General features: G+C 42.7%; 1 protein-coding gene across 1 annotated transcript in view; it reads right to left on the bottom strand.

Annotated features, from left to right (window-relative positions):
- PTPN4 (protein tyrosine phosphatase non-receptor type 4) overlaps positions 1–20,640 on the bottom strand; it is a 154,300-nt gene that overhangs the window by 12,493 nt on the left and 121,167 nt on the right. Inside the window, exons 19-21 of the mRNA XM_083153651.1 lie at positions 14,561–14,717; positions 6,520–6,686; positions 3,718–3,808 (exon numbers count right to left, since the gene is read on the bottom strand). Coding sequence (XP_083009777.1) covers positions 3,718–3,808; positions 6,520–6,686; positions 14,561–14,717 — 415 coding nt within the window. The remainder of the gene's footprint in view (positions 1–3,717; positions 3,809–6,519; positions 6,687–14,560; positions 14,718–20,640) is intronic.

A 20,640-nucleotide genomic window follows, 5' to 3' on the forward strand; every position in this document is an offset into this window, starting at 1 on the left:
GTAAGCTCCGGCTGGCTGCGAACGGGCGGGAACACGGCGCTGATACTAACAGGGACGCCTGACTGACTACTTGTGTAGTTTCACGGCGGCAGCTTGAGCTTACGTTGTTTATTTACAATTATTATTATTTGTATCTATTTCTTATTTCTCACTTTTAGATTTATTTTTTGATTTCTATTATTTATTATTTTACATTATATTTTATCATCGATATCATAATTTATGATCCATTGCATATCATTATGAAAAATTTCGATACAACAATTATTATCTCAGCCGTGGAAAAGGAGATTGCCCAATGATGGAAAGATTGAGAAGACACACCCTACCCACGCCCAAGCGTTGCCCCTCATGAGAAGGCGGAACTACACTGCAGTTCAACATACAGAAGATGGGCAAAAGCCAACAGCAGCCAGCTTTGAGGCAACGTACTTTGCTTATTAGAGCAGCATCACCAACCCGCATTTAATGGTATGCTTTTTCTGAGCTCCAACACGGATTGACATTGGTTTATTGCAGAAGATCACACCGTTCAGAAACAACTACCAACTAGTCTAAAACACACACACCACGTTTGTCTGTTTGTTCCCCACCCACCGCTTTGTGTATACCGGTACTAGAAGTACAGTTGTGCAAGTTACATATACACCCTCTTAATTTTTATATTTATCCATATAATTGATTGTTTGATGTAAAAGGACATTACTGGACTCTACCTAACAGCCGCATCCTATATAGTCAGTCCATAGAATAACTTAGACAATCAGTTATATTCTTATTTATCTTTTTATTTATCTTCTATGAATTTTATTGAAGTCCATCCCTCTTATTCACATATATTGATTAATAAAACAATTATTTTTTAACAATATTTGCATCCTGATCTTCATTGAAGTTCCATGTAGATATATGGTCTGGTTATACCTGAGCGCGGAGTGACACCCCCCTCCCCCCCCCCGGTGTACCCCAACCCTCTCCAAGGGACGCTGACTATGCTGCCCACGGGAACACTACGCTGATTCTGACAGGGACGCTACACTAACTACGTATCTATATACTATTACTTTTTACTAAACTGGCAAACAGACAACAGAACAAACTGAAGACAAAAGATAGTAAAGTGCTGAAAATGGAGGAAAGAATTCCTGTAGACTGGACAGACAATGCACTCCCTTTTCTGTAATAGATAAATGAAGTTTGGAGATGCTAGGTATTAATGTCCTAAGTTATAACATGCAATCTGCTTCCTATCACACCAGCATTATAGTTACGTATTATTCTTACTACAATCTACCTGCCGCATTAAGCACATGGCTACCTACTTTAAACACACAATTCTATAGAATGAACATTTCCCATTACTGTAGCTAAGGCATACAGGCCTAACCATGAAAAACATCTGGGCATTGCCAAACCCAGATTCATCCATCATAGGGCCAGATGGTAAAGAGAATGCCTTTCCACTGCTCAACAGTCCAATGATGGTCACCAAGGTCTTCAGTATGATCTGAATTACTGCTAATGACTATGGAGATTTCAAGGCTACTTGATTTTATGTACCTGCTATAGTATTAACAGGCATGGCTAAACTGGACAAACACACAAATTAGAAGGGGCTGTCCACATACACATACATAAAGTATCTCCGCTCAGTTTTCAGCCATATTATTCCTGCCTTTTTTCCACACTAACGTAGCTAAATAACTTTATTCATTTTGGATTCCATTTCTTTACGCTTTGGCACAGTGTGTTGTGCGTTTTACACTCATTTTATATGCTTATTTACAGGGGTGCAAGTATGTCAGTATGGCGTACCGGTAAAAGATATATTGCCGGTACCCTGTGCCGCCATAACAAATACCCCCCCGCCTCCGAAGTGATTAATGCGCATGTGCGCATATATGTAAGTGGCGGGGGGTGTGGCCTCCACCGCCTTCCACAGCTGATTGCCTTCAGAGGGGAGCGCATTGCGCATCTCTCCTTCCCCTCCCTGTGTCACTGTGACTGGGCTGTCGCCTGTCAGGCAATCAGAGCTTGCGGGCTGGCAGCCAATCGGGAGCCAGCCCGCGAGATATGATTGGCTGGCTCCGGGTCAGTCAGGGAAGCCGGGACAGGAGAGGCGCTAGATGTGCTCCCCTCCCCAGAGAAGCAGGCAGGAGACTGGAGGGGGGAGAGAACCGGACCGGACACAGCCAGCACTGCAGGAGGGTGAGTTGTGCTGCTTATTTCTGGGGGCATTAATGTGTGGCACTGTGGGGGGCATATCTGGCACTGGGGGCATATGTGTGGCACTGTGGGGGCATATACGGCACTGGGGGCATGTGTGGCACTGGGGGGGGGGGCATTTATGGCACTGGGGGCATGTGTGGCACTGTGGGGGCATATGTGTGGCACTGTGGGGGCATATGATATCTGGCACTGGGGGCATATGATATCTGGCACTGGGGGCATATGTGTGGCACTGTGGGGGCATATTAGTAATGGGCATCAGTTGTGCGGTGCAATGAGCATTATGGTGTGGGGCATAATGTGTAACGGGCATTATGGCATGGGTCATATGTATTGGGTGTGTGACGCGTAACAGGCATTACTGTGTAAATTATGTCCGTGTGCGTTTGGTGTGCAATATTACAGCCACTCCCCCTAGTATCATATGACCACATTTTTCATTGCGCGCCTTCAGTGCGTGGCACAGTACCACTAAGTCGTTTTTTCTACTTGCACCACTGCCTACAGTATTTATCATAAGCTCATTCAAACAGTCTGTATTTTTATATGTAATTTTATTAACACTTACAACCACTGCCACTTCCATGGACATACACCATCAGCTTTTTACTAATGTTTCTCTGACTAACCCCAATTCTTCCATTTGGGTAAAAAAAAGAAAAGTCAATGGAAGCAGGCTCAGATGTCTTTGCTTTATAATATACCTACTGAATGAGGGCGCACATATCTGTATTAATTTATACTTTTATTCTACTGGATGTAGTGACTTGTATCTATATAGTTTTTGTCTATAAGAGCCAAATCTGGTAGCCTTTGGGGTGAACTGTGCTCAGGTCTGTTCATGAAAACTTGTGTTATGGTGTGTTCGCGGCCGCCGATATTTATTTTGATATATGCAGCTAGCGGGGTGCCGACATTGGATGGCGCGGCAGGGGGCCAGGTTGCATTGCGCAGTATGGCCCTTGTTCCAACATATTAGAAGTAGGTTGTGCTGCACAGTCTACTGTATTTCTACTTTTGGGTGCTGGATAGCAAGGTGCAATTTGCACTATGTGGTCAAAATCGATAGTGCAAATTGCACCATGTGTACACAGCATTACATAACACAATCCTCTTACTTCACAGGTCTGTGGTCTCAATATCGATCAAAGCTATCGTCTAAATCCCCACATCATTGGCCAAACACCTATCTGTGCTTCTTCTCTGCTATTCTCTTGAAATAAGAAAAAGCCTAAAATGGTGAGACTCAAATAGAACAATATATGTTCTGTAAGTAAATAAGCTGTCATTCCTGTGATTCAGAAAGGAGAAACAACAAATATGACAGAAAGAGGAGTGGAGAATGATCGACAAAGAGAAAGGAAGGAAAATGAAGACTGAAAACTGGGAAGAAAGAGAAATAGTGAATAACATATTTAGGGGAGAAGAATAACAGTTCTGGATGTAATATCAGTATCCTACAGAAAAATGGCATTACATAACACTTACAAGGCGAAATATCTCTGTATCGATTTTTGGAAATATTCTGAGGTAATTTGGCACAAGACATGGTCATTCCAGGCTTTTTCCTGTATAGTTGCTGAATGGGAGAAAGACAGGAAAATTAAATATTGTAGTGAACACATGAAGCTAAATCTGGGGAACACATACGATATACAGTAGTTACTGTATGTCATTTACTACATGGTAGTAAGAAAGGACCAACCAAGTCTCTACACATGGCAGTCTGACCGAGTATTAAACTGCTCGGTTATAAATATAATAAGCATAAGACAACATCTCTCCTTTGAGTTCTATTTAGTCATTAAAGTATGCAGGGTACATTTACAAAAGCTATAAAAATGAAAAGCGTAGGTGTTACCCACAGCACTCAGCAGCTAATCATATTCTAGCTAAATCTCCTGTCACTTTAGACGGGAGATTGGTTGCACAGCAATTAAATCACCCCCTGAGTGTTTTATTTTTAAAAAAGGCCACATACAGTATAAGGCCAGTATTCAATGGCCATGGGTCGCGGGTGGCAGCGAATCCTATGTAGGATTTGCTGCACTTTCGCTGTGATTCTCCCTGCTGGGAGATTCGCCGGCAGCCGCCTGTCCACTGTATTCAACGCGTCAGGGGCTATTTGCCCCTGATGGCAATAATTACCCTATGCGGCGTATTGCACTCGGCTCTCTCCCCTGCTGCTGCGGCTACATTGCCACTGCAGGGGATTGAGCGGAGTCACGGCGGGGGAGAGCGCGGATGCTGCCAGGAGCCCCCGCACAGCCTGAAGAAGGGTCCAGCAGCAGTAGCCATCTCCCGTCTCCCTATGTGTACGCCGTCCGGTCACTCTCCTGCAGCTGCCTAGCGATGTGCCAGCCCTGGGGCTGGCACCATCACCCGCGGTCGGTGCCCAGTAGCTATTGTCCTGCTGTGTAACTCGAGCGCGTCTCAGGGCCTTCTGCCTAGAACCTCAAGGTCACCTTGGCTACATTTATGAACCAAACCTAATGCAGGAGTGGCTGCTATAGACCGGCGCTGCCTGCCAATGTCACTGTGCGGTCTCGGCTGTTAGACCAGTGTGTGCCTTGGGTTCCTGTGCAATTGGAGGGAGGCTGCACAACATCCCTTGCCATAGGGGGTAACCCAGCTCCGTGCACCTACCATTTTAAAAGCACATTTGCTGTACCGAGCAAGTCTGGAAATGCTTCTTACACGTAAATTTTGTAGTGTGACATACAAAGTACTTGTGGTATAGTGTTGGCAGTGGCCTAGAACAATACAATACTAGCATCGGTCCCTGCAATGTTTCTATACTTCCTGGATAAAATGGATGTGACTTCTGCTGCCCCCTTATCTGCAGATCAGCTCCTAACATGAGTTTTAAATATAAGCAAAGATTTTACCCTGTAAAACATCAGGTGTGAACATTTACAACATAACAGTTCACCAAAAAAAGATTTTGAATGCAAAATGGAGAATCATGGCGAAAATCAATGGATAAAGCAGTTCTCCATTTGAGCATTGAATTGTTTTTTATGAGAGAAAATTTGCCGTTACCCTGGCGAATTGCCAGATTCGCTGTAAAATACGGCAAATCTGAGGAATTGAATACTGGTCTAAGAATGAATAATGACTAATGTAATGCACAACACATATTGGAGGTCATTGTAGTTGATTCGGTCTGTTGCAAATTCGCAATTGGAACTGATAGTGAAGGCCTGCGCATATTGGCTTCTGCGCATGTGCAGGCGCCTCTGGAGACGGGAGGGGTCAGCAGGACTGCAGGGACTGGCTTCCCTGCCCATATCCACTTCAGGGAGACAGGCAGGAGATCGGGCGGGCAGAGCGGGTCGCAGAGCTGATACAGCCTCCAATAGAACGGCTGGCTACAGCCTCCAATAGAACGGCTGGCTACAGCCTCCAATAGAACGGCTGGCTACAGCCTCATTCTGTCAGCTGGAGGTGAATGGCTATTTTATCTCTAGGAGCAGCTCCAATGAGAGCTGCTGCATCTGTATGTTGCTTCTTTAAAAGTTTCCCCATACATTTTGGTATTTTTTCGGTACTTATGTAGTAACTGGGCTGCCGATTTCTAAATCGGGTCGGATCGGGAGATCGCATCGCATCGCATGCGACCATGCGATTCGATGCGATGCGATGCGATGCGATGACCCGATTTTTCCATAGGAATCAATGTTAAAATGGACTGAGTCCATTTTAACATGGAATTCAATGGGAAAAATGGGTCCTTTTCATACCCCTACTATCCAAGTGGGCATGGAGTTGGATATAAACCTGTGGCGAGCGTAGCGAGCCACCGAGCCCGAAGCGTGGCGAGCGAAGCGAGCCCCGCGAGGGGACGAATACCGTCCCCTCGCGGGGCTCGCTTCGCTCGCCACGCTTCGGGCTCGGTGGCTCGCTACGCTCGCCACAGGTTTATATCCAACTCCATGCCCACTTGGATAGTAGGGGTATGAAAAGGACCCATTTTTCCATAGGAATCATTTTAACATTGATTCCTATGGAAAAATCGGGTCATCGCATCCGATATCGGATGCGATATTGGATGCGATGCGATGCGATATCGCATCGCATCGCATCTGATTGTATGCCTTAACTTAAGGCATACAATCAAAAAATCGGCAGCCCAGTTACTACATAAGTACCATTTTTTCTATTGCTTGCATAGAATTTCACGTTGATATATATTTAAAAAAAATGATAAAAAAAAAAAAATACTCCATTTAAAGAAGTGGCTATTCTACAGATCTACAACACACAGCAGATAGAATGGGGGATCCTTACATCGAACTGTACCAGGATTGTTCCATTAGGCAGACCCTCAGCCAACTGAATCATCGATTCTCCCAGTGCGTCAGTGTCTGAGTGAATCCCATCTATCGATGTCTTTGCGGGGATATACTGGAAATCTGGCTCGTTCTCCATCCGCTCTTCCATTATGTCATACACAGCTGAGAATATACAAGCACAAATATAAGAACATCTGCTAACATAAAATAGTCTAATTTATAGAAAACTAAACAATTACTGCAGTGTATGCTTCCAAGGCTACAAAAAAATGGCCACACCTATAAATGAAGACCATTAATATTACACATTAAGTATATAAAAGCTAAATCCATAATTATAAGTTTTTAGAAGTACAAGGAACAGTATTGGAGAAGTACTCGCTATTCACCACTGAGAGGGATTGTCGATGCTGTATAATTCTACAAATATATTTTTCACCACTGATCTTGGTTATAGGTAATAGCTGGAAATGTATCTATTGACCTTTTTTTTTTTTGTCAAATGTCAAGTCCTTTCACCTTGTTTGGTATACAGAGAATTGTTTTAGGTCATTGATATTTTGAAAGATTTGACATTTTTTATCGTTTTTTTTTTCTTCTTTCTTTCTCTTTGACCAATATATACCCATTAGATCACTATGTTGGTTTTTCCTTTTAGGATATTCCCTTGCATATCTGTATCTTGTATCTCTTTAATCACTTAGGAGAATTTAATAAAAAATATTTAGCATACATGTAGCAATGCTGATAAGTATGCTCTCACTGGGCAGTATTCAATGAGGCTGATTTGCCATGTTCTATGGCGAATGTGTGCTATTTTCATGCTTGAAGGTGAATCTTTTTACTGAAAAAGTGAATCACCCTATTCAATGTGCAATATTCGCTGACGGCAAACAGTGAATGATGGACAATTCACCATCTGATAGTCTCCGCAATTCGCTGTGGTTTTTCAATGGGGTTTTCAATGTGATTCGCCATGAGTGTATTCAATGATCAGATGACGAATTGCTTTCTGAGTGATTTTTGCCTTGTGTCACCGTGTAGCAATCGCCATCTTTTTATGGTGAACTGAAATGTGAACTTTTAAAATAAAAGTTTTTTTTTTTTGGGTGTAAAAAAATAATCAGGAATTGTATTATGTGAAGGGGCATGCTATTTTTATTCATGTGCTTACAGCACATGAATATATATTTAATTTAAAAAATTATTATTATTTTTTTTTTTTTACACATAACCGGGGCCGGGAGCCAAGAGCCGCTCATTAGATATTCATATATTCACTGCTCCCGATCATTACATATGCACGATCGGGAGCAGTGCAAGCGGCTCCCTACCTGTATGCCCTGCTAGCTCTTCTGGGGGGCAGCTTCTGCTGCCTGGGTCCTGGGGAGCCCTCGGCCCCCCCAAATACATTCTGGGGCAGGCAGGGAGACTTCCATCTCTCTGCCTGCCGCTGTTCCCCGGCTCCCTGCGGCGTCCGCCACAGGGTTTAAGAATTGCTGTCAGGGGCAGCGAGCCCCTGCGGCATTGAATACGGTGACAGTGAGGGCTGGCAAGCGAAGGCTCCAGCCCTCCAGAACACGGCGACCGTGCAGCGAATCCCAAACAGGATTCGCTGCACATGCCGAATATTCACATTGAATACTGCCCTTTGAATATCACCTTGATTGGTCTATATACCTGAAATGGGGAACTGGGTTAGCACTAGTCTGGAAATGTATTTCTATTACATTGCTGCAGACAGATTTGTTTTGAGGGCATCATGGCACTGATCAAGATTGATGGTCTGGTGGCTGCGCCAGCCACATCGCCAGTGCTAACTTTGGGCTTGGCTGAGTTTTTTTCTGTCAACTCAGTTGTGACTCTGTCTGTGTCCCATGGTGACAACATAGGTTGCACAGCCACAAACTGCCAATTCCACCAAGTGCTCTGCTAAGAATTGGTCACTGAGGCTACAGCGTGCCTGTGATGGCTGAGTGCAAGTGATGGAATGGGAGTAGACAGAAGTGCTGTTATTAGATAGGCTCTTCTTGCAAAAAGTTGGAATCAGCTTAATAACATATCACACACCTTCCCATTTTGGTCCACAACTCACACTGCTGCAGATCCTTTTTAATACATAGGATATAACAACATTCATCTTTGCTGCACCACGGCTTCTCATGCTTGTTTGGTGCGCCAATGCCGCTCCTGTGGAAAAGCTATGCTACTTGCTACTCTTTCAACACTCAATGCGTTTCTAAGGGCCATGGGAGCGAAATAGACACATGTATGTGGAAACAGGATTGCACAAAAAAAAACCATTGCCACAGATGTCGTATATGTGGTGATTCGCACCGCCACATCTGAATGTATTGTAGGTACCTTCCAAAAAATTGCAGTTTTCGGAGGTTTGGACACATTTTTAAATCTACACATCCCACCCTTTAGCATTAAATATTTAAGGAATTAAATATTTCTGCCACTGTATTTTCCTTATAGGTTTGCTTTAACTGTGTTTTAGGGCCAGATGTATTAAGTTTTAAAAAGTGATCACTTGTCAAACCCAGCCTGTAACAATGCATTTAGGAGCTGATGGGCTGGTACTTTATCACTCTCTACTTTATTACTTTACAAGGCTCAGTAGATCTCACCCTTAGGGCCAGATGCATCAAGCTTCAAAAAGTGCTAAAATGGAGAGTGATAAAAAGCCAGCCAATAAGCTCCTGTCATGTTACAGGCTAGGTTTGAAAGATTAAAAATAAGAGCTGATTGGCTGGTTATCAATCTTCACTTTATCATGTTTTGAAGCTTGATACTGTAGCACTGTTGCATACTTAATTTGTTTTATTTTACTATTTATTTTCCCTGCACACATTACTGCCCTCAGTTGTCTAGTTAGCTTAATTGGTGTGGTTAGATACTGTATAAAGGCACCGTGGGTTCTGATGGCATATAAATGGGCATTTGGGGCTCTGATGGATATAAGGAGCATGAGAACGCTCTGATGCCTGTAGTATTGAAAGGTGGTAATCCCAGCTGGAAGGCTTCTATCAGATGAATAATCAAAATTAGTAATAAAAATGTAAAAATAATAAATAATAAATAAAAAAAAGGACAGTTATCAGCTCCAATTTTTAGGATTCTAAATTATATTAGGATTATATATATTAGGATTTTATATATATTAGGATTTTATAGGTTTTCAAAATTGAATTTTAGGATTTTAGAAGTTGAATGAAAATAAAACAAAACCTTGCAACATAATTAAACTTGAAACACTGTGTCTATATTACAGATGTGTCCAGCAACTGCCTTGCAGTGTTTGTTCCTGTGATGTTCATACCGCAGGAGGCTGCAATCCATTTGCAGGTGTGGTATCCAATAGAAGTGAATGGATCGGAGGTGAGAGAGAGAGAGAGAGAAAGAGAGAAAGAAAGAGAGGATAAGCAGGGAGTGACCAACAGTGGTGGACAAAAAGAGTAATAGATAGAGGGAGACGTGACAGGAAGAAGCAGAGGTTGACCAAGAGTGGGTGAAAGGGAAATGTAGAGGATTATGTGGAGAGGTAGAGTGTGGACAGTTTGTTAAAGGGGAGAGGCAATGAGTGGCAGTGTGCTATAGGCAGAGGGTATCTGGTTTCTATATAAGGGAATACAGGAGGTAAATTGGGCTGAAAGAGTTCAATGGGACATGAAGGAAAGTAGAGAGAGAGAGAAAAGAGATTAAGCAGAGAGAGCGCACAAAGGAAAGCAGAGAACGAAGAAAAGCAGAGAGCGAGAGAGAAGGAGAGCAGAGAGCGAGAGAGAAGGAGTGCAGAGAGCGAGAGAGAAGGAGAGCAGAGAGCGAGAGAGAGAGAAAAGGAGAGCAGAGAGGGAGAGCAGAGAGAGAGAGGGAGAGCAAAGAGAGAGAGCAGAGAGAGAGAGCAGAGAGAGAGATCAGAGAGAAAGAAGGAGAGCAGGGAGAAAGAAGGAGAGCAGAGAGAGAGAGAAGGAGAGCAGAGAGCGAGAGAGGAGAGCAGAGAGAGAAATAAAGAGAGCGAGAGAAGGAGAGCAGAGTGAGAAGTGAGAGAGAGAGAGAAGGAGAGCAGAGAGAGAAGGAGAGCAGAGAGAAAGAAGGAGAGCAGGGAGAAAGAAGGAGAGCAGAGAGAAAGAAGGAGAGCAGAGAGAAAGAAGGAAAGCAGAGATCAGAGAGAGAGAGAGAGAGCACAGAGAAAGAGAGCTTAGAGAGAGAAAGATCATAGAGAGAGAAAGAGCATAGAGAGAGAAAGAGCATAGAGAAAGAGAACAGAGAGAGAGAGAGCGAGAGAGAGAGACCAGAGAGAAGAGAAAGAATGAAAGAAGTGAGCGGAGAGAGAGAGAGTGAGTGAAAGTAGAGGGTTGAGACAGGTATCACCAGATATCTACCCCCACCAACAGCACGGAATGTTGTATGAAACCCCCTCTCCCCGCCTTCTTCATTATACAGGTATTGTATCTAAGGTAGCAGCATGTTCTCCTGTCATCAGCGCTGGGCAGCAGCAGATCCCATGTTCAATGCCAGGCAGCAGGTCCCATGGACAGCTATGGGCAGCAGATGGTCCCGTGGATGTAGTGTGTGGCAGCAGGGTAACCCATTGTCAGCTCCTCCGCACTTTGGGCCTTATTCTAGTTTACACTTTCGGTACTTATGTATTATCTGGACTCCCATGTTAAATGCACCCCATTTTTTCATACCCCTACTATCCAACTACGCATGGAGTTGATTTTATATAGTGTGGCGAGTGCAGCGAGCCACCGTGCCCGAAGCGTGGCGAGCGCAGCGAGCCCCGCAAGGGGACGCGGTCTCATAAGAAAAACGGGAGTCCAGATATTACATAAGTACCACACTTTTTGACAAAATCCTTCTTAGATGGACAAAACCATGTGCACTGCATGGGGGGGGGGGGGGGGCAGATGTAAAATGTGCAGAGAGAATTAGATTTCGGTGAGCTATTTTGTTTCTGTGCAGGGTAAATACTGTCTGCTTTACTTTTACAATGCAATATAGATCTCACTTTGAAGTAAAACCCCACCCAAATCTAATTCTCTCTGCACAAGTTACATCTGCCCCCCTGCAGTGCACATGGTTTTGTCCATCTAAGAAGGATTTTGTCAGAAAGAGTGATCTAGAATAAGGCCCTTTGTTTCTTTGTCCAGGGCAGTCACTAGATCGTGATCATCCAGTCACAGTAGCAGCATCAAGAGAGGAGATTCTGGACTGGTTGTATTACACAGACTCTTGTGTCCCCTCTAAATACACTGCTTGGCAGTTGCACGGTGTATGCTATGTAGCAAAGATATAGCAGGACACGCCTGTATATAAGTATTACATATGAAAACTACTTATTTTACACATTTCCATAATAAATTAGTTTTAACTTAAGTAACTGAATTAGTTTTTTTTAGTGTCTAACAGTCAAAATAGGTCATTTCAGGTACTAACACTCAGATATTTTAGGTCCTGTAAAAAATTAAGTATGATATTCCCTGGTACATAAAACAAGTGTAATGGGAAAGGATGAGAATCGATCAGAACCTAAGAATCCTGGGTTTCGTTATCACCAACAAACATGTGCCTAGAAGGGCAAATTTTCCTAGAAACTACATTTTTTCCCCCTTTTGGTCTAAACATTTTAAATTGACAACTGGTGAGGGGATGAAAAATAAATGGAAATACTTAGTTAATGATAAATTATTAGAAGTTTTTACTTATAATATTAATTAATAATATTTGTCATTTTATAAATTCACATGAAGCGTGCACTAAATCAACTACATTTGGAAATCAATGTATGGGGACAGGAAAGGGTGTCTTGTTGGTGCACCAGAAAGAATTATACTAATAAAACATGACTTTTAATAATTTCATTAAAATAGTTGCGAAGATAAAATAAAACAACAAAACATGAGACAACATGTAGTGTTTTGAAAAGAATATAAATCCTCACCTAGTGGGACCCCACTGCACATTATCCCTTATATCAGTGGTTCCCAAACTGTGTGCCGTGGCTCCCTGGGGTGCCTCGGGACACTTGCAGGGGTGCCACGGGTTGGTGGACCAGGACCAATTCAAATTATTTATGATCAATTATTTATGGACAAAACCAGTGCTGGTTGCTTCCCATAATAAAATGTGTACAATCAGAAGCAAATCCTGCCATTTAACATATAACTGAACCAAATAAGCACATATAAACACAATTTACTTAATTTTAAATATATTTATTTGGGCCTAGGGGTGCCGTGGAAAAATTCTGATACTCTAGGGTGCCGTGATTTGAAAAAGATTGGGAACCCCTGCCTTATATGGTTGCTTTATTAATATGGCACGATGGCTGTCAGTGTAGATAAAGAATGTGTTACTGTATCAAGTTTTGGCAGTCACTGTGTCAAAAGGTTATCCAGGATTGTTACATATTATTTGATACAATTTATTTGTAAGTTCCTGGGGCTCACGTCATAGTTGGTTAAATTAATTTTGGGTTAAATTTGGAAAAAGTGAAAATGAGACACAGCATAACTTTACATGACAAACAAATCACAAATTCGGAGGGTGGAGGCAAATTTGCATGTTTCCATATACTGGATTGTTTGGATTCTGGATCATAATGACAAATCCATGACGATTTGTCACACATCACAATCGATGTCAGGAAATTGGGTATCCTCTCCAACATTCGGACTGTGTTCTTGCACGATTCAACTCGTCTTTGTGTAAAGTTAACCGTATGTCCTTTTGAACAACTCTGCAGTTTTGGTAATATTGACATCTGTAACCACACTTAGTCATTCACTAGCCTATTACCCTCTTTGAAGTGCTTCCACCATTTATATACTGCAGCATGGCTTATTGTTTCTTCACCATATGCCTGCGGTAACATTTCATGAGTTTCATTTCCGCTTTTTCCAGATGTAACACAAAATTCCATCTCACATCTATTTAGTAATCTCTCAGACATCTTACTCATCTGCTGTGACGAAACATCTAAAAATCTTCCACTTGCTGTGACCAAACAATTGAAACTACAGCAATCCAACCGCAGGTTCAGACACATCGATGCATGAGCTTCACAACAACAAGCAAAGCATTGCCACCTCAAACCATGGATCAGAAAAAAAAAAGAGGCAGTCCCCATCAGTTTTCAATCAGCTCTCATACAAATGGAGCAGATAAGTGTGTACCCTTACAAATTCACCCAAATATTGTGATCTTACCAAGCAGCCCCGCCGAATCGCTCCCCACCTGTGAACGCATGGGTGGCACTCGGTAACTAGAATGAGGTCCTATATCCTGTAAACTACATGCCTCTTTAAAATGGTAATTGTTTAAGGTTTTGATACTGTCAAAAAGTTTATGATTGCACCATCACAAAAATACTCAACAACAACACTGTAGTAGAAAAAGGACAAATGATATTGACATTTGTTATTGACGAAGATGGTGCAGACATGAGAGCTGCTCTTTATGGAAGAGTGGCATAGTGAAAGACCAAATTTAAATCATATGGTGGGTCAGTAAGAGGATTGTGTAGAAAAAGATGCTCGCAATGGAAAAATGAGATGGTGCTTTAGAAAAAATGGGACCATTATTGAATTTCGACAAGTCTGAAATAATGACAAAGTAAAACCTGTTATGTTTCACATGAAATTAATCTTAGAACTATTGAGAATGAAATGATAGTCACTGGTGTCCCGATATTGAAATTGCAGTCAGGCTGCCGACGTTCCCAATACGGACGATGGCTTCCCAACATATACGAGGACGCCGAAATCCCAACTGCCAGGATACTAAACATAGGTATGCCGGGGCAGGTTAGGGTGGCAGGAGGAGGTTAAGAATACTTGGGATTTTCTCCTTTGGGAAGCCGGCATCTGTTTTGTGATCACTGACATCCCCATTGCTGGTCACCATACAGTATGTATCCCATTTAAACAGAGGGTGTAGTTTCTATTTCAAATGATTGTTAAATGCCTATACTAAAGTGTAGTTAAATCAATAAGACTACAGCCCCTTTTGTCACATTATCGCACACTCACCATTCGGTCGCACTAGTAGAACCAGCTCCCCCGAGTGCCTCTCACAACTTGCCTTTATAAACATGACAACTTGATCGTGAGTGTGCTCCGAAATGTCCCGTCCATTGATCAGTACAACCTGATCTCCTTCATTAAGACGGGGGACACACAAATCTGCCTATATTGGGGGATAAATGATACACATCAGACCTACAAATGTCTAAATAACATACAGTTATATTTATAGATTTAAGTAGGATGTAGCTGTTTACCTGTTTTCATGGGAAAATCAGAAAGTTTATCCTGTTTCTGCTTTACACCACAACAATGGATTTGAAATGAACCAAACAAGATGTGCTTTAACTCCAGACTTTCAACTTTAATTTGAGGGTATTTACATCCAAATTAGGTGAACGGTGTAGGAATTACAACCGTTTCTATATGTACCTCCCACTTTTTAAGGGACCAAAAGTAATGGCACAATCGACTCAAAAGCTATTTCATGGACAGGTGTGGGCTATTGCCTCATTATTTCATCATTAATTAAGCAGGTAAAATGTCTGGAGTTGATTCTAGGTGTGACATTGCATTTGGTTTCTGTTGCTGTCGACTCCCAATAGGAGATCCAAGAGCTGTCACTATCAGAGAAGCAAGCCATCATTTGGCTGAAAAATGTAAAACAAAAAAATTAAATAAAAATCAGATAGCAAAAACATTAGGTGTGGCCAAATCAACTGTTTGGAACATTCTTAAAAAGAAAGAATGCACCGGAGAGCTCAGCAACACCGGCAGACCTCAGAAAACAACTGTGGTGAATGACAGAAGAATTACTTCCCTGGTGAAAAAAAAAACCTTCACAACAGTTGGCCAGATCAAGAAAACTCTCCAGGAAGTAGGTGTATATGTGTCAAAGTCAACAACCAAGAGAAAACTTCACAAGAGTATAGAGGGTTCACCATAAGATGTAAACCATTGGAGATCTTCAAAAACAGGAAGACCAGATTAGAGATTGCCAAACAACATTTTAAAAAGCCTTTACAGTTCTGGAACATTATTCGGTACTTGTGTAGTTTCACGGCGCCAGCATGGCGCCGCGCATCTGAGTCCCTCAGTGGCTCGCTACGCTACGCTCGCCACGCTATTTAAAATCAACTCCATGCCAACATGGATAGTGGAGGTATGAACTATCCATGTTGGCATGGAGTTAAGTTACTTTTTTGGACATATTTCGTGGCGAGCGTACACCCGGAAGTAGCACGGCACCATGCTGGCGCCGTGAAACTACACAAGTACCCATTATTCGTGGAACACAGTTGCCGGATATCAGCATATTACGCGCGGAAACAAGATGGCCGTTCGTGTCACAGCTTTCTCCGTATTTGGAACATAGCTGCACTGTATTTTAATCACGCACTCCTGTTGTAAACTCCATTTTTCCACATCGAGAGTATAGGCCTGGCAGAGCATCACTAGTAGGGAGGCCAATCCCGGGATCGGGATCAGCGGGATCCCGGCCTAAAATCTCCGGGATTTAAATCCCGGGATTGAAGATTTCAATCCCGGGATTCCGGGATTAGCAACCCCATTTGTTTTTGCTTAAAGCCGGGCAGCGCTGAGCACCAGAGTATGGCTCAGACACTGCCTGGCTGACTGTTCATTACCCCCGGTGCTGCTGTCGGGAGTTGTGAGGGACAGTGCGCTGTGCCGACGGCGCCCAGGCTGCGCAGCGTGACAACTGACATCACGTCACGCTGCGCAGCCCGGCCGCTGCTCTGCCTGTCGTGCTGACCCGGACAGACGCCCGCTGTTATGCCCCCTGCCTTCCGCCGGAGATAGATGCTGCCTGTGCCCTGTCACCGCCACTGCCGCCGTAAGTGACAAGGCAGAGACTATGGGCACGGGGATGATGTGCGGGGTGCAGCAATTTATATTGACATCTGGGATTGCCCGTTTTTTTTATTAGGGAGGCCAATCCCGGGATCCCGGGAATCCCGGGATCGAGCATTTTTCAATCCCGAATCCCGGGATTGAAAAAAATGCCCCGGGATTGGCATCCCTAATCACTAGGGATGAAACCCAGCGTCTGGTGATGTCTATGCATTCCAGACTTCAGGCTGTAATTGACTGCAAAGGATTTGCAACAAAGTATTAAAAAGTGAAAGTTTGATTTAGGATTGTAGTTTGTCCCATTACTTTTGGTCCCGTAAAAAGTGGTAGACACATATAGAAACCGTTGTAAATTCTACAACGTTCACCTGATTTCGATGTAAATACCCTCAAATTAAAGCTGAAAGTCTGCAGTTAAAGCACATCTTGTTTGATTAATTTCAAATCCATTGTGGTGGTGTATAGAGCTCAAATACGAGCAAAACCTTCAAAAGCTAGTCTGCTACCTTGTGTTTGTACATGTGTGAGAAAGAGATGAAGTTTCACTCTCTTCCAGCAGATGGCAGCATTTCAGAGACTAACGGACACTGGGCTATAATATATATATTATATATATATATATATATATATATACAGATGTGGCCAAGTACATCTTGGTTTTACTGCACCATGTATGGTGCAATATGGCACACCTTGGACTCTGCAAAAGTCCCGCTTTGTGATTTTTCAAAAAATTTGCTTCTCTAATCTATCACTTTATACAAGTTCTACTGCTTCAGAAATTTTTTAGACTCTATCTAGTTGCTACATTTGGAAAAACAGCTAAGCCGTGTTTTACATGTTGTGACAAATTGAGAAAAAAAGCCAAGATGTATATGTATATATATATTTATTTTCGAAAAAAGATGAAAAGTGCGCACCATGAGCCAAATAGTAAACACTTTACTTGAAATAAAAGCTCACATACATTAAGGATTTCAATGAACAGCTTGCCAGCATCACATGGGAAAATCACAGTATACGGTGTCAAAGAATAAACGGTCAAACCGGCGTCCAGCGTCAGGTTGCCGCACTTCCGCACTCAGCTGCTACCACGATCCCCCACAAACTTGGACGTCACTCCATCCTCTCCGCACTCCCCTGACAAAGTCCATGGATGAAACGCATTTGGCGTTTCATCCATGGTAGCACCTGAGTGCGGCAACTTTTCTCACACACACAGTACAGATGGAGCTGGCCTAGTTCTTGCAGGGACTGGCGAAAGTATCGCCAGCCCCCGCCAGGGGCGCACGCACAGGATGCTTGCGTGCTCCGGGTCCCAGCCACGTTTGCCGGTCCCCCTTGCCACCCTGGCTGCCTCCCTGAAGCGGAGACATGCGAGTCCCTATCGCTGGCGCTCGCCAGAGGAGAGGATCTGGCAGGCGATGGCAATGAACAACGGCGGCTCCATCTATTTATTTTATTATATATCTCTCTCTATATATATCAAGCATTCCCTGAAAACTCATCTCTTCAGGCAAGCCTATTAAATGTAGGCACCGCACGCATAAAACCCTCAGAGGCACTTATGTATGATATAGCTTCCCTTCTGGACTTGCAACTTGGTGTACTTGTGTTTCCCTCCAATTTCTCTACAGATTGTAAGCTTGCAGCAGGGACCTCCTACCTCCTTCCCAGTTTGTTCAATCACTGTTTACGCATAAAGCACAATGGAATTTGCTATTCTATGCTATATAAGAAACTGTAAATATATCAATATATATTTCCAAGGAAGCGGCACTCACAAGACTTGTGGTACGTAACCCCTAATTTGTGACCTTGTGGCCCCATGTTACATGGTGTATTGTATAATCTGGGGGTTGGATATGATGCCATTAGGCAATACTGGAAAGATTTAGATTATTCTCAGAGCGCTAGCCATGAACAGTTCCTTTTGGAGTAATGTAACCTTTCTTTTTCTTCAATAAATTCTCCCGATGTTATATGAAAAAGAAGACATGGATATATATGTGTAGGGTTGTTTAAAATAGGGAAAATATGGGGTGGATATGTTTATAGAGTGGGTAGTGAAACAGACCACATCCACATCAATGTGTGTGGTTTACCACCTATAAAAGGTATCTTTTTGGGGCCTTCACCAGATCTACCAAGTGAAAAACATGACGATATTCGTACTTCCATTCACTTAAAAGTGGGCTGGAATAAACACATAACGTTTTCTATAAAGCGTACCCCAACTCACAATTCTGAAGTGGGGACAAAACTCATCAAGGTTTCTTTGACCTTCTTATCCAGCCAAACACAGATGGATATGAATCAAGTAAAAGTTAATTTAATAAATCCTTGGTTAAAAAAATAAATAAAAAAATCCATAAAAACATTTTCTAAAACCACCTTAGGTTTTCAACAAAGCAAGGGCCCAGATGATGGTATAAACACAGAAACACATAAATAATGGACCGTCTGGATTAGTCCATTAGAGAGTTCCGAACTGTTACCTTGGTGAGTCAAAGCCTTGGCTGTCCTTCTCAGTGCAAAGTCCAAATAAAACCAACGTGTTTCGATCTTTATGCAGCTCCAATAATGAACTTTGAAAAACATCAAAACGCATTGGTTTTATTTGGACTTTGCACTAAGAAGGACCACCGGAAGGCTTTGACTCACCAAGGTACCGGTTCAGAACTCTCTAATGGACTAATACAGATGGTCTATTATTTATGTTTTTGTGTTTATAGCATCATCTGGGAACTTGCTTTGTTGAAAACCTAAGGTGGTTTTAGAAAATGTGTTTATTCCCACCCAATTTTAGTACGTACAGTAAATTGTCGGGTTTGATTTTGTGGATCTGGTGAAGGCCCCAAAAATATACCTTTTTTGATGTGAATGTGGTATGTCTCACTACCCACTCTAGAAACATATCCACCCCATGTTTGTCCTATTTTAAACAGCCCTATAGACCCATTTCTTCTTTTTTATATAACATTGGGAAAATGTATTGAAGAAAAAGAAAGGAAGAAAGAAAGAAGGTTACATTACTCCAAAAGGAACTGTTCATGGATAGCGCTCTGAGAATAATCTAAATGTTTCCAGTATTTAATTTTTTTTTAATATACTGCCACCGGGACCCGTGCCACGTCTTGTACTCACAGAGAGACGGACGCTCCAAGTGCCCTTGCCGCCGCTCCCTGGCCTGCCTGTGGGTGGCAGCTCTCCAGCTCCTGGAATGGGCGCCGCCATCTTGGATGGGGCATCATTCCACAGGAGTCCCACGTTCGTTCGAGTTCCTGAACATTCCGGGTTCCAGTCGGCTCTTGTTCGGGAAAGTCTGTCTCTTCCAGTTCTGTCTCAGTTATCCTTTGTTTCCGTCACAAGCCAAGTGAGCAATCCTAAGTTGCCGGTCACGTCACGAGCCGTACACCATCTTCAGTTGATCTCCACCTGGTACCTGACTTCCTGTAGCTGACCTCTACCATCTTCAACCACCAGGGGTCTCAGGGAGACTTCCCTCGGAGGGCCTTGACCTGCTGGGCAGAGGCAGCGGAGTCCAGATTCCCTTGTGGGAATCCCTGGTGAAAACCGCTGTCCAGTTAGAGTCCGCGCCTCCATTTGGGACTCCCGCCAACTTCCCTGTGTTCCCCATATGAGAAGGCAATACATACGACCGGCTACGCTCACGCTGCCCAACCAACCCATTCCGGAACAGTCAGGTGAGGGGGATCCACAACAACCCGTTGTGATATATATGTTATTGGAAAAACTTATGAGTGATCACATATTATGACAGATATTTCTATTATACGTTTCCTGGTGCCATTTTTCAATTCATCATAGGCATTATTTTACTATTACATATCTATATAATCAGTACCTACTTCCATGCTTTTACCTTAATTGTATATTCTTCACTTGTTCTGGTCTTTTTCTCATACTGCTATGTCTTAGCCTAGAACATTGTATCTTTATTCCCCTAATAAACCTATATAAATCATATTTTTAAAATGGGTATGTGCCTAATCGTAGTGTCTCTGTATTATACCGAGAGGTTGTTTGGATAGCTTGTCTCAGGGAGTTTTTTGTTATTTAAGGTAATGATTTGACATGTGGTAACCATATAGAGAAGAACTTCTTTATTTTTATTTCATTACTGGGCGATTCGAGGCTCCAGTAATGTTATTGTTAATGTATTAGCTGAAACCCATTGACATAAAATTGTT

The sequence above is a fragment of the Crinia signifera genome, chromosome 7 (genome assembly GCF_055691185.1).
Source record: "Crinia signifera chromosome 7, ASM5569118v1, whole genome shotgun sequence".
In the NCBI taxonomy this organism is placed as follows: Eukaryota; Metazoa; Chordata; class Amphibia; order Anura; family Myobatrachidae; genus Crinia; species Crinia signifera.